The sequence below is a fragment of the Papaver somniferum genome, chromosome 3, assembly GCF_003573695.1.
Source record: "Papaver somniferum cultivar HN1 chromosome 3, ASM357369v1, whole genome shotgun sequence".
Lineage (NCBI taxonomy): Eukaryota > Viridiplantae > Streptophyta > Magnoliopsida > Ranunculales > Papaveraceae > Papaver > Papaver somniferum.
Genome location: NC_039360.1, coordinates 30,799,114 through 30,823,284, shown reverse-complemented (window position 1 = coordinate 30,823,284; position 24,171 = coordinate 30,799,114). Strand labels below are relative to the sequence as shown.

Below are 24,171 nucleotides of genomic sequence, written 5' to 3'. Positions count from 1 at the left end.
AATACCCATTGAAAATCAGAGGTTTAATCGAACTCTAACCCCTCCAAAAATCGATCGACCCAACTGCCAGTGAGAAGAAATATTTTTTCGCCTTTTTCCAAAATTTGAATTATGAGAAGAAAAGTGTCCTCCCCCTAATCCTGTACGGGTGTCCCTTTAGCAATTGGGGTGGAAATAGTAATTTTGCCGGGTTCCTCCGGTACATTTCTGGGACGCTTCCGGTGCATTTCTGAGGTGCCTCCGGTACATTATCCTGGGGTGTAAAACACTACTTTTCGAGCTCATTTCGCCGCAAAGGCTTATTTCTCTAAAAACATCTACAAAAATATAAAATAACACAATAAGTATTTAATTGAGTCTAACAACACAAAACATTGAGAACAAAATAGACACATAAATGCGTCTATCAGATCATAGTCTTGATCTTGAAATTTTGAGAAGTTTTATAAGAAATGTGATATTCATAAGATTTTGCATGAAGTTCTAACGGCTACCGGAAATAATTTGAAGGGTATGGATTTTGGAATGAAAAGAAAACCAAGTGCCAACTACAGAGAGTGCGAGACTGATAATAGCACGATAAAAGTAATGAATGGGGGATTTTTATAGTGAAACACATTCTTATTCCGGTTTAAGATACTGTAAATACCCTGATATTATTATAAGGTTATGAGGAGTGCTCGGATTATGATGTGGTCGGGCCACATATATTTTGTATGTGGCCCCTTTTAATATTTTGACACGTACTCAAATTAAAAACCTGCCCCCTCTAAATCCCCGTAATTGCTTTACCTTTTTGAGAAAAAGTAGGAAGTTAAGACAAAAATTAGGTAATGAAACTGTTTTGGAGAAAAAAAATCTAGGTGTAACTTTTTAAAGATGGGCCACATACTTGAATGATGTGGCCCGACCACATCGTAGCCGCACCGTATGAGGAGACTAATCCCAATACACAGTACAATATTCTGAAGAGCTCTGTCTTTCTCTTGGAGAAATCCCTGCTTTTATAGGCAAAGACTGACATGTAAATACCGGACACGTGTACCCTAATACCTTTCCTAGTAAGTCTCTTATTATTGGCCGTACACATGTACTATTACAGCTGGGGTTATTTAGGCACCCACTGGTCATCTTCTTCGGGGCAACCCATCTTTGGGGCAGCCCTACTTCTGTTGCCCCATCGTCAGTAGTGCCTTCGGATTTGTCAATGGTGTCTTTGTTTAATACCCGAAGCCCCCATTCGTGTCTTCGAATCTTGGTCAAAACCATGTGTTTACATTAGCCCCTGACTGTTTTGTCAAGGCTTGCAGGCTTGGCAATTAGTCATAGCTTGTATTCGGAATGCGTCTTTGGGTTGTCGATTCATCTCGTCTTCTTGAAGACCCATGTTGGTCGTGACTTTGGGTTTGGTTATATATCGGTCGGATCCAAGCCTTTGAGAAGACTTGGGGCACAATCGGACTCGCTTATGTTGCCTCATTAAAACCTTGTCAAGGAAAACCTAGTGGGACAAAACTAATGAGTGCCAAATATTGTATATTTTTATCCCTTTTTGTTGGCAATTAACTCATCTTTTGTGCATTAATTCTACATTTTATCCCATATTCTGTATTTTCATTGTTTTCAAGAATAAATATTTTTCTTAATTAATTTTGTATTTTTAGGTAATAAATGAAGTTTGGATGAATTGCGGAGAGGAAAAGAGCAGAAAAGTAGTAGAAAGCCGGAAGAAATTACGCAAGGAAGCCGCGAAGAATGGTGCGCACAAGTCCAAAGAGCTAGGAATGGGCTCAAGAAGGAAGAATTGTTCTTAAAGAAGATATGGGCTTGGCATACCCAAGGCCCAAAACCCTTACCCAAACCCATTTTCTATATCCATAACCGCATCCATTCTCAGCCGTTAGATGGGACTACATCGAAATCCTACGGTCGCTCCTTCGTAGAGCATCAAAATCTGAAGTCTCTGCCAAACACCACAGCGCTTAAATTCCAAGCCTTCAGATTAGATTGTAGTTGAATCCAACGATCGCTTCTATGCCTGTTCATTAAAATTAGATACTCCCGATCTACACTACAGTACCTAACATCATCTAACACCGTTGACTTCGTTGTGTTTCAAAATCCAACGGTCGCATCGATTCATCTCTCATCTCACCGTTAGATCTACCAACCATCTTTGCATCCCGCAGCTCAGAGTCACAGAACATCAAAATTTTATGAAGCCACTCAACACTCTAAAAACCTAATACCCATACCTCCAAATCGACCACTTCTTCTTCTTTTCTTTCTTTCTTCTTCACCCATCCCTGTTGCAGAACCACCACCACCTACCCTGCCACTTCCATCGCCACCACCTACTCCATAGCCACCTAAACACCACCAAACACCTAACCCTTCATCATTAGCACACTCTACACCTCCCTCAAAAACCAATTTCACCTCCTCCCACGCCACAGAAATCCTAGGTGTGAAATAGGTGAAATAGGATGATGAGATGGAGATAATCAGAGGCATGGATAGGAGCAGGAGACTAAGGAGAAGAATGGGTCGAAGTCAGTAGTGTGTAATCGCATCAATTTGGGTAAGAATTTACCAAACCCTAGTTCTGTCAATTTGGGGGTTTTTACATAAATCCTAATTAGGTTGAGATAGAGCATGGAGAAGATAAAGTGGGTGATATAGGGTAGGTAATTGAACCTAACTGTGATTTTCTGTCACATTAGGTAGAACCCTAATGTCTACTGTTTTGGGAATTTTTGGGTGAAAAGGGTGTAAACCCTAATTATGTAATTGGGTATAAAAGGGGATATTGGGTGAGTGTTGGAATCATGCCTGGATTAACCAGAGTATCAGTAGAATAGTTTAGTTTTGTTATGAACTGTAGCTTTGAGGGTTTCAATCTTTTCAATTCCATGATTCTCAATTCAAATGCATTGTTAATTTTAGTTGTTCTGAACTCCAACATGTATTTAATTTGAGTGTGTGATTGTTACATTTTATATCAAGCTCCTGTTCATGTTTATCTAGATGCTGGAATAGCCAGTGTCATTTGGTTTGATTTTGGGAGAACTGGATTAGCCAGTCTCTCCAATTTTTGTGCTGTTCCATTTATGTTCACTGTGATGTTTTATGTTTAATACTATGTGATGTTAATGTTTAGTTCCTCAATTGTTCTAAGTTTATCCAGTGTTATGTGCTTCCCATGTTATGTTATTGTGTTTAAATTCATGTTTTGTTTCACTGTCAACTGTTAATGTATGTTTATCTTCATGTCTATCATGTTCTGAACCTCAAATGCTAGGATTAGATGAAGCTATGAACCAGTAAGGAGTCAGATCAAATTATGACATTCATGTTGTGTTTGGAATGCTGAGATAGTCTTCATCATGTGCAGCTCATGCCCAATGTTGCTAAGCCCTTAGACTAGTTGTACTTTAATCAGACAATTAGTACTTTGGTAAGTATTTTAGCTGTGATTAGAATATCCCTTAGGTTAATGGTGGATTCAACGTCCTAGTGATCATCCTCTTGTCTTCATTGTTTTCTTATTTCTACTTCACTGTTTTCTTCACATCACTGCCCTTGGCTTAGGCCTTGGTTTATTACACTGTCATTTTATTGTCTTTGCTTCACTGTTTATCTCCATTGTTGTTTGCTGTTTTGTGCCTTTCTTATCACTTGTTGTTCACTGTTACTTTGTTAGTTCATTCTTTTTCTTACTTGTTTCCACTTGTTCACTTGTTTCCACTGTTACTCTTGTCTGTCACTCTTAGTTGCACCATCTCTTTTTCACTCTTTGTCACTTCTCTTCTTCTTTAGTCCACTGTTAGGGTAAAAGGCCAAGAGCCTAGATAATCTAAAGGCCCAGCCAACTGAGCCCAAGGCTCAGTTCATTCCAAAAATCAAAGGTCCAGTCCACTGTGGACTTAATCAAAGCCCAGGTGAAAAGCTAAGGGCCCAGTTCACTGTTACCAAGCCCAGTTCAGTCCATCAAAGGCCCAAACTGCTTCACAGTTAATCAAAGCCCATCTTGCTCTTATTGTGAAAGAAAAAGCTTCGAAGTTATTCAAAGCCCATTGATATTCAAAACCCTTTGGTACTCAAAGCCCATTAGCAATTTAGAAACCCAAAATAGCTAGAAAACTCCAAAACACTCCCAGTCTCTGTGGATCGACCCGTACTTGCACGAGCTACAACTGACGACCGTGCACTTGCGGTATTACTGTAGGCCCGTTTCATTTCGCTTCAATTTTATACGCTTTCCCGGGCCCACCAAAAACCTCAACGAAGGGAAAAGAGTACAATGCGACAAGTCTATATAGAGTTACTTTGTTGAAGTTCGCTTCTCTTTGAGTCTTTGATTTCCTTGATCTTCTCAGAGCCCTTTTGATCATGACTTAGGATCTTCTTTTCCCGGAGCATCGTCTTCTTGACTTCATTGTTGATAGCTTCGGGTATACATCAGCCGAAGTACCCTATATGAACTCTTGACTTGGTTGCTTGGTTTGAAGTCACTTCGGGTTTTCATTTAGTGATGCATTCGTTACAAAAATAAGTATATAAATAAGCTCTCTAGTTTTCCAGATTGGGTATGTTTCATGTATGTTTATGCTGAAACATATTTTGTTTGCTCGATTTTAATATTCCGTCATATGACTTGTTTCGTCCATTTGATAGGTACCCCGATAGTGGAAAGTATTCTTAGATGTTCTCTCTTGAACTGAAGGCCTTCTGCGCCTCTTAAGTGAAAAGCATTCCATGTGGGGTACCGTCTCATTTGAAGCAAAGCAACCACATTGCGAAGATTTAATCATTGCATTCACAGTTGGTTTTGGATGATTTACGAAATTTGAAGATTGTTCATGTTGTAACGAACGAATAGAGCATTTAAGGTATGGTACTTATCTTGCATTTCAAACGGTCCATGGGGAGTTTAGTGATTGAACATGTAGCGCCCCCAAAGCTAGCAACTGACTTATCCAAGAGATTAAATAAAAAAAAAAGAGGTACTAAGAATCTAAATCATTTACTTAAACATTCAATTAAGAAATCTGCTATAAAACTTAACCCAAAGCTAGCCCCGCTCAGAAATATATATACAAGAACTTCTCTCAAATGATACATATACAATAGTCATTTTGTTTGCAAATAGAATATACAACATAATAAACATAGCATAAATAATCTAACAAACAGACTCAACTCCTCGAAGCTTTCGTTGCGCAACTCTGATCTGTGTCTGAAACTGAAAGTGAGAATGGGTGAGCACATCTTCCCTAAAAGGGATTCCCAGTAGGAATAACATTTAACCTTCAAGTAATCATGACAAGAGTTTGAAAACAATAATGTTTTCCCAAACAATAAATAATGCCAAGTCACTAAAATAAACAACATGTATATGGACAAACTCCTTCTTCAAACAATGTATACTATTCGTGCTAACCACACTCAATAGCTATTGATAACACCGAGACCATGATGACCCATAATAAGCATAAAAGTTGAATTCATGTAAACATAATTGTGAAGGAGCGTATCCTATATACCACAAGTGGAAATTCTCATTTCCAATAACAATTCATAATGACAAACAAAACATTACAAGTCCTTTCCAAATCGTGGAAAGATTCACAGAATCAACAGAATTATCATAATGCAATTTAAACAAAGCATGGAATGCACGGACAGACAATGCATGAGTTTGTTAAGCATAAACTTTTGTAAAAGAAACAATAATGGTTACAAAAGAGTCAAATGTATTCCCACCTCTTTTGATGACAAGCAACATCTACCTCGAGATCCATGATCCACCGGTTCATCCTTTGAATCGATCGTTGTTAATATAGACTAACTGTTAATCATACAAGAAGTCTAAGAATCTAGCCAAAAGGCTCACACAAGAATCATACAAGTCTATCTAATGGTTTTAAGCCAATTTATGACCTTACACCTTTTCATTTTCTGTCTTTAGCATAGCTAAGGTTTACCAATTCAATTGGGTTGGTTCTATAGTCCATTGTCTAAGTCTTATGAACATCTACAAGACTACAACATTGTAGAAGGAAACAAATGCTGATTCATACCATAAAGGTCCATTACATCAAATAGGAACACTAAACCTAAGCCCAAGTACACTAAACAGGCCCATTATACAAGGCCTGGTCCATTAGGGTCAACTAACGGTCACCAACGGTCACCAACGGTCAAATTAACAGTCACGGGTCAACTAACAGTCAACGTAAGTCAGAAACAAGGGTCAAGTCAATGGTCAAGTATGGTCAATGATCTGGTCACACGAGTCAACTCAGTGAGTTGAGTCTGGTTCAGACTGAGTTAACTCAGTCAGATGATCTAAGTTAGACAGTAATACAACTGAGTCCGACTGAATAAGTTAAGTCAACCAGGTTTAACTAAACACACCATGTTACAGGTCACTCTGAGTCTAATTCTTACATCTTCATCTACCAATTTTATATCTCAACATCAATTCAAAATAAAGTAGACAAACTTCAAATTCTATTTACAAACAAAGACTATGTGTACCTGCAATTGCAGTAGCTGCAAGATTTCACAGTAAATACAATCTACAACTCTGAATTCACCATTCTTCATGAACTGAAACTTCAGAAACAATTCACTCCATAAACTACTACAAATACAACTAGTTTCCAAATCAGCAACACCATTCTCTTACTCATTTTCACAACACAATCCTAATCTGCAATACAGTTCTATGAACTTAACAATATTACCACCATCGGGTTACATCTGCAGTTCCATTTCTTTTCTGAATCACCACCATGATCCCCTTTTTACTCTACAACTACACTCTCACAACATTGACACCAATTTCCTACCCTGCAGTTCACATTAACCCTATAAATCTGCAATTCAACTCCCTTAACCACTCCATAACCCTGTAATTACCAAACCAACATCACCTGCAACTTCATCGCAGCACCAACAACATCTCCAACCATCAACACTACTCAAACACAACACAATACCATAATCATATCTCTATCACATACCCAGCAGCCAACCTAAAACTTACAACCATTACCAGCTGAGCAAAGGTCAATTAACACATCTGCAACTCAGATAAACAATAGCTTCATTCCTAAATCCTTGTCACACATAAATCACCACCTGATATCTTAACTCAGCAAACCACCACCAAGTACATCTTCACAAGAAGTAATCATATCATCTCAAATACATACCAAATACAACCATAGTTACACAATCACATCTCTTGAAATCACCTACTCATCCAAATATAACAACAATATTAACATCTTCCTTAAACTCATCCCATTATTCAACTACATCAGATTATACACAATTCAACACCAAATACGGAATTTAACGACATAGAAACTTACCCATTCACTAGCTTCCTTTGAATTGCCAGTTCACCAAACTAATTCCTCTGAAACCCTAATTACAATTTGGAAATCTGCTCTCATTTAGCCGATAATAACTCGATTAGTTTAACACGAATGATAATTAATAGGAATTAATCTAACAACGATCTAGATATGAAACTAGTACCATCGGTTAGATCTCGAAAAGTTATGCGAAATGGACTACTCGAACGTGTGAATAAGATATTGGATGAAAAAGAAAACATCAAGACAATATGAAGGATAAAATCGTTATTTCCGAAAAACGATTTTGATGCAACAAGGACACGTTGTGGCTTTCCCTTATCCGTTTCGTACTAGTTATTATCGGGTAATCGAGTTAATTCCTATTAATTCCTATTAGTTTCGCATAAACTACTATACATACAACTAGTTTCCAAATCAGCAGCACCATTCTCTTACTCATTTTCACAACACAATCCTAATCTGTATTAGAGTTCTATGAAATTTAACAATATTACCACCATCTGATTAAATCTACAATTCCACTTCTTTTCTGAATCCACCAACTTTTCGTCAATATGGGCTAAATACATGACACCATGAATCATACTCTATGGGAATGTGCTTTCAGTGTTGCAGTTTGGGACTGTTTGAACAGGGTCTTTTGCTTTGCAAATCCAAAATCATTTGATGAAGTTTGTATAGCAGCCAAGAAAAAGGGTCCCCTGGTCAGGCAAGTTTGGATGATTGCAACTTGTGCAACCATGAGCGAATTGTGGTTTCAGAAAAATGAAAAACTTTTTGATGAGAAGAAACCCAATCTGAATGGATTTAAATGCAGAATTATGCAGCTGGTTCATGAAGGTGGGTATAGATTGAATGGAGTTAGCTGGCAGCAACCTTATGAATCTCAGGTAATGAATTTTTTCAAAGTCTAAGAAGGATCCGTGTCTTTCTTTGGAAGTGTTTGTAATGATATGAAGCACAGTTTTTTTAGGTTTTGGGCTTAGGTTTATATTGGGCCATCTACTTTCTTGCCTTTGTTTTTCCTTCTTTAGTCTTTTGGGTTTTGTAAGTTTATTTTGGGTCAGTCCTGTAATATGTTTCTTTAGTTTTTCAATCAATAAAAAATGTGATTCAGGAAAAAGAAAAGAAAAAAAATCCCAATGCACAGTATAATATTCTGAAGAGCTCTGTATTTTTCTGGGAGAAATCCCTGCTTTTATAGACAAAGACTGACATGTAAGTACCGAACACGTGTACCCTAATACCTTTCCTAGTAAGTCTGTTATTATTGGCCGTATACATGTACTATTACAGTTGGGGTTATTTAGGCACCCACTGGTCATCTTCCTCCACCTTTGGGGCAGCCCTACTTGTATTACCCCATCGTCAGTAGTACCTTCGGCTTTGTCAATGGTGGCTTCGGTTAATACCCGAAGCCCCGTTTCGTGTCTTCCGCTCTGGGTCAAAACCATGTGTTTACATATACAAAAGGCAGTAGTCAGTACATTAAAAAGTTGTGTGTTTGGTAGATGTAAAACGCTAGTTAGTACATCAAAAAGCTGTGTGTTTGGTACGTAGGTGAAAAATATTGTATAGGACATTTGGCTTTTCGCGATCACCACTAAAGATGCCATCAGTGGTTCAAAATATATTGGGCTAGTCGATGTCCATTGTACAGATGTATACGTCGTCACTCACTACTGGTGTTGAGATTTTTATAGAAAATTAAGTATTTGGATGATTTCCATTGTGTACATCAACATGCAAATCCCATTCATTGATGTTGAAATTTTTATATAAAATTTATTATCATGAACTATAAATAAGAATGAGTTCAGTAAACGTACTACAATGGTGTAAATGGATTCAGTTTTGTTTGGCTATCGCTAGGAATAAATCTCGGCTTTGTTATACAAGTTGGTTCTAGTTTTTAACAATTTGGGGTCTTAAAATGGTGGAAACGAAGTAAAAAATCATCAAAATAGTAAAATTGCTTGGCTCCAATTCTAACTCATAATCGAGCCCAAATTATCTTAGGTTCCAATTTTAACTCATAACAGCAGCGACGAAGCCAGCTTATGGCAAAAGTAGGCAGTTAAACCACCCAGCGGAGCAGGTTCCCAAACCAATTTTTCCTTGAATTTGAGCCATTTAGTTGGTTGTCCACTCTTGGTAAACATTTCACCCTTCTGCTTGCCCTATTTACAATCCTTTCTTACAGTCCTAGCTAGGCCTGAGACTTTCATTTAATTAATGTATGTACGTGTCAATCAGGATGAGATCGACATGTAATAGTGAATCAGAATAAATCATCAATTTAACAAAATACAAGCCTAATTTTCCAAGGTTGCTAATGAGGGTACAATTTTGCTTAGGTTACGATGCATACTTTATTCACCTTTCTTAAATGTCTGTCCTCAATGAGTCATCTTCTCGCAAAATGAGTCATCTTTCTTGCAAGATTATTCACGTGGATGAGTGCTCTGTGCAGCGTATACCATGCCATGGATATGGATGTGTTCCAGACACAAGTGTTCTTCTTGATGAGCTAACTGTAAGTGTTCTTCTCAGTATCTTTCTCTAATCAATTCGCCTAATTAAATCAAGTTTCTTCTGATATCATCAATCCAACAACAACGACTCACTGAATCAAGTTTCATCTGGAACACCAACAAAATATTAAAATTCTAAAAAAGAAATTGAAGAAAAAAAAATATGAACGAAGAAGTAGGAGAGGAAGATCATACGTTTGACAGAACGAACCAAATCCGTGCACACGCCCTAACCTGGAAAGCATCAAAATAATAATAAAAAATACTGCTAGTCTTGACTTGACCCTGACTGATCATTTTCCTCTGATATTGTTAGTGTCGTACTGTCGTTGAACCATCGGCATGGACCAAGAAAACTATGTGTAATTCCATCACAACTATTGTGTCGCCGGAATAAATCCCAAAGACCAGCACATCTCTTTCAATGAACGTTTGCTTCTCCAAAGTAGGAAATCGGACGAACTTAGGCATTGGTCTCCACCGGAATAGACCCATTGGAAGAGATCCGATAAGAAACTAAAACAAGAAGAACCTCATGAATCCTTTAACCACCCATTTCCATTTTCGATTCCGCTCATGCCAATTGACCAAATCACCAAGAGAATAACTATTGTTCAACCCTATAATGATATTCAAATTCTTGCAAAGAGTTGGAAGTAGATTTTGAGATTTTTAGGATGTTTTATAATATTTTAAAATATTTTGCATGAAGTTCTAATGGTTTCCGGAAATAATTTGAAGGGTTTGAAAAATTAAGTACAATTTGAGACAGATATATAATGGTAGCATGATAAGAGAAGTAAAGAAAGGGGGGTTCTTATTTATAGCGAGAAGCAATTTTATTCCGGTGTAAGATACAAAAGATAGTAGTTAGTACATTTAAAAGCTGTGATGTTTGGAGGATGAGAAACGCCATATGTTTCACCACGACCAGCAGTGATATTATGCTAAACAAGATAGAAGGCAGTTGGTACATTCAAAAGCCGTGTGTTTGGTGTGTAAATCTAAAGGCTGGCCAAATATTAGATGGGCATTTGGCTTTTCGCGTCGGCCATTGTAGATGTAAAAATATATTGGGTTAATCGATGTACACTGTACATATGCAAACGTCCTCAATCACTAATCACTTCTGATGTTGAGATTATTTTATAGAAAATTTGGTGTTTAGATGAATCCATTTGTGTACATGCAAATCCCATTCATTCATGTTGATATTTTTTTATAAAATTATTATCATGAACTAACTATATATAAACAAAAATTTAGTAGACGTCGATAATATTTTGTTAAAATAATAAAATTATATGGTCTCAATTAAATTTATGTAAACTAAATTTTAATTCGATAAATTAATGATTTTGCTAAATAATAATTTCTTTTGGTTCCAAGATAATTAATTTATCGAAATTTTACTGTACATTGGTGTCAACAGATTCAGTTTTGTTCGGTCATCGCTAAAAATAAATATCGGCTTTGTTATAAAAGTTTGTTTTCTAGCTTTTAACAATATGTGGTCTTAAAATAGTGGAAATGAAGTAAAAAATCATCAAAATAGTTCAACCCATTGGACACTAAAATTGCTTGGCTCCAATTTTAACTCATAATCGAGCTCGAGGTTTCGTTACGGATGCGGCTAACAGCATTGACGAAGCCAATATTATAGCAAAAATAGGCCGTGGGCGGAGCAGGTTCCTCGAGCCATTTTTCTTAGAATTTTTGTCCACCCCGGGTAATTGCTTCATCCTTTCGCTTGCCCTTCCATACAATCCTGGCTCCACCGCTTTTCGAAGAATGACAACCAACCGACGCCTCCAAAAATCAAATGGTACTTTATTAAGAAAAGTAATAGTTTGAAACTAAAAGTTATTTAATGTATGTACGTGTCGATCAGGATGAGATCGACATGTAATAGTGAATCACAACATCATCATCTTGACAAAATCCAAGCCTAGCTTTCTTGTGACTAGTTTGACAACGGATGGGGAAAAGAAATCTTGTCTCGTACTTTCGTGTGGACAACAGAGGATGCATACTTTATTCACCTTTTTTAAATGTCTGTCCTCAATGAGTCATCTTCTCGCAAAATGAGTCATCTTTCTTGCAAGATTTTTCACGTGATGAGTGCGTCGCTGCTCTGTGCAGCATATAGCATGGAGGATATGGATGGATGTGTTCCAGACGCAAGTGTGGTCCGTGTCACTGCCTTAGCATTGTGATTATCTACGTGTAAACTCGTACCATGACATATGTCATTCAACAAAGTCTATATAATGTACCACATTTTGCGTCTTCATGATAGGAGTACCTCTTGATTACAAAACCAAGTTTATCCAGAAATCCTTATCATATCTTCACTGCAATAATTTCTCCAAATTCTTGCGTTTTCTTCATTTTCCGTCTGAAATTACAGTTCTTTTAGTTAGTGCACACTTGATAATAGCTTGATTAGTGTTGTTCATCGATCATGGAAGGTCCTTTGCCAATTACATCTATGAATCATATCTCGCTTGTATGCAGATCAGCTGAGAAATCTCTTGAATTTTATCAGAATGTTCTTGGGTTTTATCCTATTAGAAGGCCTGGATCATTTGATTTCGATGGAGCTTGGTAATAATAACCATGAAACCTTAATAATTAATTGTCCAATCATGAATCAATCATCTGTTTTGGCTAATTTTGTGAATATTATCTGTTTATTTATTTACTTATTTAGGTTATTCAATTATGGCATTGGAATTCATCTCTTGCAGTCGGAAAACCCAGAAAATCTGTCAAAGAAAATGAGCATAAATCCCAAAGATCAGCACATATCTTTCCAGGTAGAATTTCTAGCTACTGCAAAAGAATTTTTTCTAATTTTTTTTAAGCAGATAATTTGGCAGATCACCATTGAATAATTGAACGAATTTTGCTTCATTTTTGCATCTGGAATTGACAAAATGCAACAAATTTGCACTATGTTGTTTATGGTACACATGACATGACATAAGTTTGCATTATTGAATGCACTACAAGTACAAAGTACAAGCATTATCATGGCAAGTGACATAAAAGTAGTGCACTAAACCAACAAGGACAATCCTAGTTGGCCAAGAGTCTGATTCTCATTCTTGAGGTCAGCAGATCGAGGAGATTGATTGGGGTTCTCGGAAAACCCCTCTCATCTTTCCAAAAAGAAAAGAACAATCAAGCTTTTATACGTAAAACAAATTTCCTCTATATTGGTTAAGAAAGAGATGCATTTTGTGTAGTGTGAAAGCATGGCTATGGTGGAGAAAAAGCTCAAGGACATGGGGATTGATTATATTCAGCGGACAGTCGAAGAAGGTGGAGTCTACGTCGATCAGTTGTTCTTCCATGACCCAGATGGTTTTATGATCGAAATTTGTAACTGTGATAATCTTCCGGTTATCCCACTCACTGGAGAAGCTCCAGTTCAAATGCAAGCTTGTTCGAGAATCAATAAGTTGAAGAATAAGATTCAAATTCAACAAAATCAACAACAGCAGCAAAAACTTATGGTTCAACATGTTTCTCCTTTGCATGTGTAGGAAGGAATAGAAAGTGTCAGTTTGTTGTAGCTTGATGACTAGATATGCAGGGTTAGTGTATTGGGGTATATGGGGAGCCTTTTTTCTGGAGGGTCTCTGAATCTGTTGTTAGTCCTTGAGGACTTTAAGGGAGCCTGTAGGATATCATATCCCATATATCCATGTTAGTCGATTCGGGACTATTTTCTAAGTTTATAAAAGCTTGTTTTATTCCTAGTTAAGAGATTTTATCAAGTCCTAAGCTCTGTGGAATCAACTCCCTGAATTGTTTATGGGCACATCTGGATGACATCGGAGAAGAATCAGGCAGAAAAACCGGCAACCATATCAGCATTTTCATGGCAAGGCAAACAAACAAACCATGCATACACCATTGTTGTGGGTGTAAATTAAGTGTAAGAATAGAATTTGATTTATCTGTGAAAATGACTAAAAAAACCCCACAACTTCTACTGGATAAAAGGAGTTTCTGGAAAAGATTCTCCATTAAAGAACGGAGTGAGATGGAGATGATATATAGATTCTCAAATCGATTATCTCCAATCTCAATAGCTGATAAATGCTTCAGAAATTCAATAAACAAACAATTCATTAGAACCCCAATTCTGGGTTCTCGTCTAATTCAAGAAAAATCATTCAAATCCAAGGTTTTAGACCTTAAAACACCAGCATTCAATGGCAAAACTAACTTGATCACTTCAAAACCCTTTTCTTCTTCTACTTCTTCTTCTATTGCTGCTAAAGCAGGTTGGTTACTGGGTTTAACAGGAGAAAAGAAACAAATCTTACCAGAGATTGTTAAAGCTGGAGATCCTGTTCTTCATGAACCTGCTCGTGATGTTTCTGTTGATGAAATTGGGTCTGAAAAGATTGAAAGAATTATTGATAATATGATTAAAGTCATGAGACAAGCACCTGGTGTTGGTCTTGCTGCTCCTCAGATTGGCATTCCATTAAAGGTTTTTTTCACTGACTTTCTTAAGTTCATACTTGCTGCATTTTGTTTGGAAAATTTGTATTTCTTCGTTTTTTTTGATTGCTGTTTGAATTCAATTCATGGATTTAGCTAGTTGCCTATTCAGGTTCCTCTTAGCATGCCATATTTCTTGGTTAATGTATTGCCAACTAGAAATGAAATGTTAGCTTTGTCTGGCAGTTGGTATGTTCAAGTAGTTTATGGCATTGGGTTGAATTTGATTAGTGAGTTTATAGTGTTGCCAATTGTGATGTCACTATTAGTAGTGTAGGTTCTGAATCAACTGTTAATCTTGTTTGCATTCAGTTGAATTTTGATTTTAGTTTATGGTGCTGTCGATTGTGATGTTTCCTACTAGTTTATGTCTTGAATAAACTGTTATTCTTGTTGCGTCTGGCTGAAACTAATTAGTTAGTTAGTCTTGCCAATTGTGAGGTTCCCACTAGTACTATGTCTTGAATAAACAGTTCATCTTGTTTGCAGTCGGCTTCTTCAATCCTAGTTTCTAGGGTTTTTGGTGAGTTTTCCGACTGCATAATTTGTCAGTGTATATTTGATTTAGGAGGTATGTGTTAAACATTTTGTTTCTATTGAGGTTACAGATGGTAAATTATCGGTTCAATGAATCTGGTGTAGGATCAATATCCAATTGTGTTATGTCAGGGTAAAGAAAAGTGCATAAGAAGATTGTAAGAGGCCAATTTTGTGAAATATTTGAACTTCATGTAAGCGGAGATCATTTAAGGTTGTAAACATTTGATGAGAAAACCAAAAATAAATAGAAGGATATTGGGAATTTGAACTACTGCAATGACTATTGGGTTTTATTAGTGTCATTTTCATGAAGGTTGCTTCAGGTTGTGTTTACGGAAATCAGCTGAGTTTGCGAAAGATTGATAAATGGCGGGGAATGCATAGTTGAGTTGTATCATTTTCATATACATCCACATCGTCATATGAAGCACAAGAGTTAATGAAATCACAATAATGCGAATCTTGTGGTCTGCAGATTATTGTTTTGGAAGATACAAAAGAGTATATTGGTTATGCTCCAAAGCAGGATATCAAAGAACAAGATAGACGCGTTTTTGATCTTCTGGTAAGTTGGTTTTTCTGTGAAGATCGTACACCAATAAACGATTTAGTGCTATTTCTTTTCATTATTTTCTCATCGACAGAAAACTTTTTATTTCTACAGAGCTAGTAGTTAATGTTTCTCTGGAAGCAGGTCATACTGAACCCCAAGCTTGAAAAGAAAGGCAGCAAGACTGCGTTGTTCTTTGAAGGCTGCCTGAGGTAAGAAAACATACCTAACCTTTACCTCCTTGCCATTCTATTTACTTTGTATAAGAGCTTATTCGGCTAACCAACAACTACTTTCATTCTTTCAATATTAGAACATATACTGATTGACTTCATGTTATGCGACGTCAAGCAATTATCTGGAAACATCCTAGTTGAAAATAACTTCCCTTGTAATCTAGTATCATGAGTCAGTGATGTTGGATTTCACTATCAAGTTTCACTGAGAATTTCAGCTGAAAACTTTTTCTTGTAATTGAAGCTATTGCAGTAGATATATGGATTTCGAAAGTCCTTGCTTAGTTGCTTATATCTCTGTTATGCATTTACGTCATTCACAATTCGAATATACTTTATCATGAACTAACCGTGATGTCGTTTTTATTTGTATCATGGTAAAGTGTTGACGGCTTTAGGGCAGTGGTTGAGCGTCACCTTGAGGTGGAAGTTACAGGTTTAGGACGTGATGGCAAGCCGTTGAAAGTAAAAGCTTCAGGTTGGCAGGCTCGAATACTACAACATGAGTGTGATCATCTAGATGGCACAATTTATGTTGATAAAATGGTTCCAAGAACATTCAGAACTGTGGAGAACCTGGAGTTGCCTCTTCCGGCTGCAGTCCCTAAACTCGGAGTGCTCAACTCATAGGTGGGAATTTCTGTGAAACATTGTTGCACTAAATTTTTGTCATTTTTTCGTTGTAATTGTGAAAATTCAGCTCCATAAACCTCTACTCTATGTTGCCTTTTCGTTGTAATTGTTGAGAATTCAGCTCCATAAACGAGAAACCTGGATTATGAGTCTAGGTTGTTTCTCGTTTTCTTTCAGTAGAGTTTCATCCTTTTCCAACTTGAAACAAACAAACAAACATCAATTCAAAAAAAAATAATTATGAGTACAGTTTTGAAGAAAATCATTGTTTATCTCTATATTAATATATAAAAAGAGAAAGATATGAGAAGCCACTACAAGTGTTTTTAGCTCGCATCCTTATTCCAGCTTACCCGTCATTCGCATTATCTGGTTAAAGCTTGCAATCAAACATGGAGTCAGTTATAAACAAATGTTGGCAATTGCCTCTATTAGTGCACACTTTGTTGTGATATGCACGCACACATTGCTACAAGCGTAAGCCTATTTGAATACCAGAAGTAAAGGTGGAGATGTATTAAACCATTTCTAGAAGTCGGAAGCAAAAACACTTTGCTTACTGCTCACTATGAAGTACTAACATCTTTACTTCTAGAAGTCATCCCCAAATTGACTTCTTCTATTTTGTCTTCCAGAAGTCAAAGTTATTCTTGACCTATTTCTTACTTTACATCCAAACAGGCTATTCTGTCAAAGTTATTTCTGTGACAAAAGCCGTGTAAAAACGAAGGGGGTAAATATCGTGTACCGAAGAGCTTGTAGCACACAGCAATTTTTAGGTTTCTCCAATAAACTTTGTCCCGCCCGATTTAGAACAAAAATTAGGGTTTTAAGGATACTCAGAATTCTTTTGCAAAAATCAGGTAAATTTTCAAAACTCTTCATCCAGTGATGTTTAATTTTCTATGCCTTCTTCTTTAGATCTCGTTGAATTAATCTATATCCTGAACTTAAACCAAATTCATCACTTGACCTGGTTCCCTATTCATGGCAAACACTATCGTTATAATGAAACAAAAGCATTGAATAACTGAAATATCAGTATGAGTTTATGTGAAATGTGAAATTGGATTCTTATAATAATTTTGCTAGTTTAAAATGGTATGGTGATTTTTGTTCTATGACTGGATAGTTTTTTATTGTCTGTGGTGAATTGTGTGAAACCTCATTTTGCTTCGAATAGATGTATTTGTGATCTAGATGCTTTTAATAACCACCAAAGTCCTCGTTGTCTTTGACATTTTATCGTTCCTGGTATATGAAGCAGTAGGTTCCAGAATCATACATCATACTTCAAGACAAGATTTGATATGAGTTTTCGTTCGTTTTGCTGTTTGCAATATGTTATTCTGCTAGAGGAAGGGGGTACGACAATTTCAACATGTTTTTGCTGACTGCTTATACGGTATGATGTTTTTCATCTTGAATCGTACATCCTAGTCTTTGTAGTTTTATGACCATTTAAAATGAAACCAGGAGGATCTGCTGTCGTTAGCCAGATTCCGTGTGGGAATTTTTGTGATGCCACTCCATTGAAGACTTATACTTACTTACACTCTTAGTGGGTTTTCTGGGGCAGGTGTTGAAATCTTCTAATGTTTTCCCTCCATTATAGATTCCGTAACTGTTTCCTAGAACAAGATCAAGTGTTAGCAAGTTTCAAGAACTTCCTCTCTCTGAAACATGGATTCCATTCTTCCGTCCATATTCCTCGTCCAAATCCGTCTTCTCTTAACCGTTCAATGCTTTCTTATTTACACAATAATCGTCCATCCTTGGCTCTTGAAACACTAAGAAAGCAGATTCAGTTTGGTGGTACGAGTGGATTAAATGAGAACACCATTGCCATTGCTTTTAAATCTTGTTGTGGAAACCTAAAAACTGGTTCTCAAATACATGGCTTGACAATATCAGCTGGATTCAATTCCTATGTTACCGTTCATAATTCGTTGATTAGTTTCTATTGTAAATCTGGGCAGTTTAAACAAGCTTTTGATATTTTTAGGAGTCTAGAAAACCCAGACATTGTGTCTTGGAATACCATTCTTTCGGGTTTCCAATGTAGTGAAGATGCTGCAGAGTTTGCTGTTGAAATGCATCGAAAAGGGGTTGTTTTTGATGCAGTAACGTATACAACTATAATTTCCTTTTGTTCAGATCCTCCAGAGCTTCTTGGAATTCAGATTCACTCTCAGATACTAAAATCTGGGTTTGGGGCTGAAAATTATGTGGGTAACGCTCTTATAACAATGTATTCAAGGTGGTGCCGACTAGAAGAAGCTAAAATGGTGTTTAATGAAATGGCTTATAGAGATTTGGTTTCTTGGAATGCAGTTATCTGTGGATATGTGCAAGAAGGAAATAATGGACTGGAGGCTATTTTGCTTTTCGTGGATATGGTAAAAGAAGGTTTGAAGCTCGATCATGTTTCATTTTCAAGTGCAATATCAGCCTGTGGTCATGTAAAAAACTTGGATATGGGGAGACAAGTACACAGTTTAGCTTTGAAAACTGGGTATGGTGTTCATGTCTCAGTATGTAATGTTCTGATTTCGATGTATTCGAAATGTGAGATTACCCACAGTGCTAAAATGGTTTTTGAGAGTATGACTGATCGAAATGTGGTGTCATGGACTACCATGATTTCGCTAAATGAAGAAACTGCAGTTTCTCTATTTAAAGAAATGCAACTTGATGGAGTTTGTCCAAATGAAGTCACTTATGTGGGGCTAATCCAAGCAATATCTAGTCAAGATTTAGTGGAAGGAGGAAAATTGATTCATGGGTGTTGTATTAAGACAGGGTTTATAACCAAATTGAATGTTTCTAACAGTTTCATAACCATGTACGCTAAGTTTGAATATATGGAAGAAGCAAGGAAAGTGTTTAATGAGTTAAGTCACGGAGAGATTGTTTCATGGAATGCTTTGATTTCTGGTTATGCTCAAAATGGGCTATATCAAGAAGCTTTGGAGACATTTTTGTCTGCAATTATGGAGTTCTTACGACCAAACAAATTCACCTTCGGTAGTGTATTGAATGCGATTGCATCTGCCGAACCTGTGTCACTAAGACATGGACGACGCTGCCATTCCCACATTATCAAGCTAGGCGTACACACAGAAATTAGTGTTTTAGGAGCTTTGCTGGATATGTACGCTAAACGTGGAAGTATTGATGAATCTAGGGCTGTTTTTGAGGAGACTACAGAGAGAAGCTTAGTTGCTTGGACTGCAATAATTTCGGCTTATTCAAGACATGGGGATTTCGAAACTGTGATGAGCTTATACGAGGAGATGATTGAAGAAGGAGTAAAGCCAGATTCGATTACATTTCTTCCAATATTAGCAGTCTGTGGTCGAAGAGGAATGGTTGACATGGGTATGAAAATCTTCAACTCCATGGTGAATGATCATAAAATTGAGCCTTCACCTGAGCATTATTCGTCAATGGTGGATATGTTAGGAAGAGCTGGTCGGTTGGACTTAGCAGAAGAATTTATGGATAAAATGCCAACAAAACCTGGACTGCCAGTGTTGCAGAGCTTGCTTGGGTCTTGTAGAACTCATGGTAATGTTGAGCTGGGTATAAAAGTCGGAGAAGTTCTAATTGGGATGGAACCAGAGGAGTCTGGTTCTTATGTATTGATGTCTCATATGTATGCAGAGAAAGGAGAGTGGGAGAAAGTAGCAAAGATAAGGAAAGGGATGAGAGACAAAGGAGTGAAGAAACTAACAGGGTTAAGTTGGGCAGATGTTGGTGAGGTGCATGGTTCTATGTATATGCATGGTTTCTGTTCAGAGGATAAATCTCATCCACAAACTGAAGATATATATAAAATGGTAGAATATATAGGGTTGGAGATGAAGCTGTTAGAGATGCAAAATCAGAGAATCGGGAAAGACAATATATATTTATATAATGGCTGAAAGGTAGAATTTTCTTCTAATATAGCAAATAGAGGATTTTGTTGTCCTTGCATATACTTTTATATGTAATGCCTGACGAGTTGATTAAAAGTTTTAGCTGAAATTGATGAATGTTGGCTGCTAGATAAGGAGGATAAATTTGGTCATGATGTACTTCCAGCTTAAAACTGTTCCGAAGTCCTGATCTAACAGTATAGGTATACCAGCTAAGAACTATTCTGTTAACATTCATCTTTTGGAACCAGAAATTGACCAAGTCACAAGTAGCATTACTGTTGACCTGGTAGCATTTATAAGCGGAACTATATTTGAGCCATGTATAAGAGTAATACAACTCGGGCTTTGTTAGTTAGGTGATCTCTACTCATAAGTGTGTTTAGTTGTTGTATGGATTCCTTTCTTTTGTTTTTGTTGTTTTGGATATATGGCTTGCATTTGATGGCATGGAACACAGAATCTTTTGTAGTTAATACCTGAAATATATTACCCACAATATTGTGTGGACATACCAAGCATGCTTACAAGCTAAAGCTGCAGATCTCCCACCATCTCCCTAGACGTGCAACATGAAGTTGAATTTATCTGTTTTTGCTAGTTTAAATTGTTATATCTTTTCTCATTTTGTCGTTCATGTTAGAAGAAGCAGCAGACAGGTAATCTTACTTTATGCTCTTAAGGTCTGACATTTTTCTTTTCTCTTGCAGTTTGCGATTTATACCGAAGGTTATTCTACTAAAGGAAGGGGTTATGGCAACTACAGCATGTTTTGTTATTGTTAGCAAGAATGACATTCCCGTTTATGAAGCTGAAGTTGGCTCTGCTCTCAGAGTATGAATTTTCCTGAGTTTTATTCTTTTAGAACTGTATGAACCTTGTATTCTGAATTAGGAAGTGATGATTACAAGCCACTAACTTAGCAAATGATTAGAAGATTTTCCACTTTCTTGTTATATCATTGTATATGCTGCCATGAGTTTGATTCTTCATTTTTTTTGTAGATAAGTTGTTTAAATTGTATAACATCCTGGGAAGATTTGGATATTATGGGAGTCGTAAGATATATGTATTTTGTTATATCATTATTCTGTAGAAATGAGTTTGCTTCTTCGCACGCTTACATAAAATGTTGGAGTTCACATACAGTCTGAGAAAATTTTGCAGTAGTTGTGCATGAAATGTACTCACCTTATGCATGACATTTACCCGACACTTTGGTGCTTTACTCGTCTATTTTAATTGGGAATGCTATGTGCTTTACCAAGCTTGCTTCTGTATGTTTATTTACTTTCCACTTTACCCTGGTGTGTAACTTTGTTCCACCAGTGGTCGCATTCCTCGTTTATTTCTTATATTTGTTCGCAAGTTTCTTTTGTTACCAGTTCTTAATTTCCTAAGATTATGATGACAGAAAGAAGATGCTGCTCACCAGCACCAATTTATTTTACATGCAGCGTTGGATGTTGTTCAAGACCTTGCATGGACTACTAGTGCTATGTGAGTAAAAATACCGAAGTCCTTGTTGTTACCCATTCTCTTTTTCCCCACTAAGACATTCTGCTTCACAATTTGGACACAGGTTCCTGAAGACGGTGGATAGGTTCAACGATTTGGTGGTGTCTGTATACGTTACTGCTGGTCATATCCTACAAAATGGGAATCGATAAACTTATTAATCGCATAACTCTAGAATAACTTACAGATTAATGTATTGTGAAGCATCATTAGGGTAAAGCATTGTTATGATCATTATACTTGTTTGATAAATCTTGGATAGGTAAAGCCGAAATTAAGTTAGTGACAAGTGGTTGATTGAGTTTTACCAAATGCTACCTTAGTCAGAGTTGTTTCCATCATCTGATTTGGGGTTTTATTGATTGAAGGGCCGACCAAATTTGAAAATTGCAGATAGATGTCTGTGTACACAATGCATGATATTCCCCATAGGTTAATCAAAGGTTAATTAATTTTGTGAACTGTTGCTTCATGATCTCTATAGTCGTATGACTCAGTATTTCGCATCAGCTTTTTCACTTTTGTTCTTTTGTCTTCTTTGACCAAGCATCTCATCATACATACACGTTTGATGCTACTTCATGACTCGAGAAGTGAAGATGGGATCAAAAGTTTTTTTCAAGATGTCCATGAGCTGTATATAAAGGTAACAATTTCAGTTTGAAAGAGCCATTTTTCCTGTGTGTTTTTTTGTAGAGTAAATATGAGGTCCTTGGTGCCGCTCTGTTAATCCTCAGTAGTTACGTTAGATGTTAACTTTTATTCATTTTGTAATCGTTTTGCTTAGTGTCCCCCTCTGGTACTCCTGCAGATTCTTCTCAATCCCCTCTATATTCCTGGATCGCGCATAACATCATCTCATTTTGATACGAAAGTCAGGGCTTTAGCAAGAAAGTATCTGTAGTAAGCCAATTTTCATTGTCACCAGTGAAGATGAAGATAATTCTTGTGAAAAGTGGAACTTGGGATAGGTGGTTAGTATCCTAAGTTGCTTCTGCAGACGTTTGTCTTCGACATCCTTCATTCTAATTCTCGTGTTGTGTTCAATATTGTTGTACAATTTCTCTTTCAAAAGGATATAAGTTGGAACAGAAATGTTAGTGATACCTTTTGTCTTAAGTTTGAACAACTCTGTTTCTTAACTAAAGTCATTATCTATCTTCTAGCTTATTTCTGTAGTGCCTTCAGTTCTATCTTGTTTTAAGTTGAAACAGTAACACTGTTGATGCTCCTGTAGCCGGCCAACATGGACCCATAACTAATTGTTGGGCTTTGGACTGTCCGACCCAAGAAAGGAAAGCAGACTAAAAGCAGGGAATTTCCTTATTGGGATGCATTCCGGATTAGAATCTGATTAAATTTCTTATCTGCAGCACCTAGTTTAGCTGCACAAGTTAGCTTTGTTATACAAATCATGGAGAATCTTGAAACAGGCATAACAATGGAAATACTTTTCCGGTTACCTGTTAATTCAGTTTTAGAGTGTGTAAAAGTATGCAGGAGATGGCGAAATCTCATACGTAGTATCTACTTTGCAAATACTCACTCTCGTCGCCAGATTCTATATCGTCAACAACTTGATGCATGTGATGACGATAGAAGGTATGTTGATGATTATATTAGCCTTGGTCATATATTTTTGATTAAAAAATATAATAATATGGCATTCTTTGGATACCCTGAGAAACTCCAACTTCAGTACAATGAGAATATTGATAATATTACAACTGCTGAGGAACTTATAGCAGATAATAAGGATTGGTGGATACCAAATAATATGCTAAGTAGCTACCGTTATTCTTTGGTTGGTTCGTGCAACGGCTTGGTTTGTTTTTCTAAAGAATGCAAGAATGAACCTGGTGGATATGTTGATATGGAGGAAGACATGACAGTTGAGAATAGGCAGCATTGGACAAATATTTTCTCTACACCACGGCAAGACCTATTTTTGAGTGGGGATCGTGCTGATGTTTCCCCTCTCGCGCTTACAAATGGTGGTGAAATTCTATTCTGGAACAAATTAAAAAGGATCATCTTCCGCTTTGACCCGAATACTGCAACTACAACAGTTGTAGAGGATTTCAAAGGCTTAGAAAATGTACGTGCAATTACCCACATGATGGGTCTTGGAGAAAGTTCAAGATTTCAAAGAGAAGCTCATGAGGACTTACGAGAGGTAAATTAATTACCTACCAGAAGAAAGAAAAAAATTCAGAAAAACAATCGGATACAGTTCTGGGTAAAGGCAAATGGGAATTCTCATCTGCATATCAAATTGGCCCAAGGGCCTACTTTTTTTTATAGTAAACAACCCAATTGTCA

At 36.8% G+C, this 24,171-nt stretch overlaps 3 protein-coding genes across 7 annotated transcripts; all 3 read left to right on the top strand.

Moving 5' to 3' along the window:
* The first annotated feature begins 12,179 nt into the window (after positions 1 to 12,179).
* LOC113355730 lies at positions 12,180 to 13,707 on the top strand. The gene is made up of 3 exons (XM_026598666.1): positions 12,180 to 12,535; positions 12,642 to 12,747; positions 13,180 to 13,707. The coding sequence occupies exons 1-3, from the start codon at positions 12,393 to 12,395 to the stop codon at positions 13,477 to 13,479; spliced, it is 549 nt and encodes a 182-aa protein (XP_026454451.1). The 5' UTR covers positions 12,180 to 12,392; the 3' UTR covers positions 13,480 to 13,707.
* A 182-nt stretch (positions 13,708 to 13,889) lies between these two features.
* Positions 13,890 to 16,584, top strand: LOC113355729 (peptide deformylase 1A, chloroplastic-like). Its single transcript, XM_026598665.1, has 4 exons — positions 13,890 to 14,438; positions 15,465 to 15,554; positions 15,684 to 15,751; positions 16,159 to 16,584. The coding sequence occupies exons 1-4, from the start codon at positions 13,905 to 13,907 to the stop codon at positions 16,403 to 16,405; spliced, it is 939 nt and encodes a 312-aa protein (XP_026454450.1). The 5' UTR covers positions 13,890 to 13,904; the 3' UTR covers positions 16,406 to 16,584.
* Positions 16,585 to 16,990: 406 nt separating this feature from the next.
* Positions 16,991 to 23,019, top strand: LOC113355728 (trafficking protein particle complex subunit 2-like). 5 transcript variants are annotated; one of them, XM_026598664.1, is made up of 7 exons: positions 17,108 to 17,271; positions 17,676 to 17,813; positions 21,042 to 21,165; positions 21,746 to 21,831; positions 21,914 to 21,975; positions 22,410 to 22,495; positions 22,661 to 23,019. In XM_026598664.1, the coding sequence occupies exons 3-7, from the start codon at positions 21,085 to 21,087 to the stop codon at positions 22,751 to 22,753; spliced, it is 408 nt and encodes a 135-aa protein (XP_026454449.1). In that variant the 5' UTR covers positions 17,108 to 17,271; positions 17,676 to 17,813; positions 21,042 to 21,084; the 3' UTR covers positions 22,754 to 23,019. The 5 variants fall into 5 exon arrangements, with proteins under 5 accessions (XP_026454445.1, XP_026454446.1, XP_026454449.1 ...); XM_026598663.1 differs by lacking the exon at positions 17,676 to 17,813 and having other exon boundaries at positions 17,113 to 17,271; XM_026598662.1 differs by lacking the exons at positions 17,108 to 17,271; positions 17,676 to 17,813 and adding an exon at positions 20,211 to 20,340.
* The last annotated feature ends 1,152 nt before the right edge of the window (positions 23,020 to 24,171 follow it).

Coding starts and splice junctions, on each gene's coding strand:
- LOC113355730 (XM_026598666.1), top strand. CDS start 12,393: ATGGAAGGTCCTTTGCCAATTACATCTATGAATCATATCTCGCTTGTA. Junction 12,536..12,641: donor TTTGATTTCGATGGAGCTTG/GTAATAATAACC, acceptor TTACTTATTTAG/GTTATTCAATTATGGCATTG. Junction 12,748..13,179: donor ATCAGCACATATCTTTCCAG/GTAGAATTTCTA, acceptor CATTTTGTGTAG/TGTGAAAGCATGGCTATGGT.
- LOC113355729 (XM_026598665.1), top strand. CDS start 13,905: ATGACTAAAAAAACCCCACAACTTCTACTGGATAAAAGGAGTTTCTGG. Junction 15,555..15,683: donor GACGCGTTTTTGATCTTCTG/GTAAGTTGGTTT, acceptor CTCTGGAAGCAG/GTCATACTGAACCCCAAGCT. Junction 15,752..16,158: donor TTCTTTGAAGGCTGCCTGAG/GTAAGAAAACAT, acceptor ATCATGGTAAAG/TGTTGACGGCTTTAGGGCAG.
- LOC113355728 (XM_026598660.1), top strand. CDS start 18,004: ATGTTTTCCCTCCATTATAGATTCCGTAACTGTTTCCTAGAACAAGAT.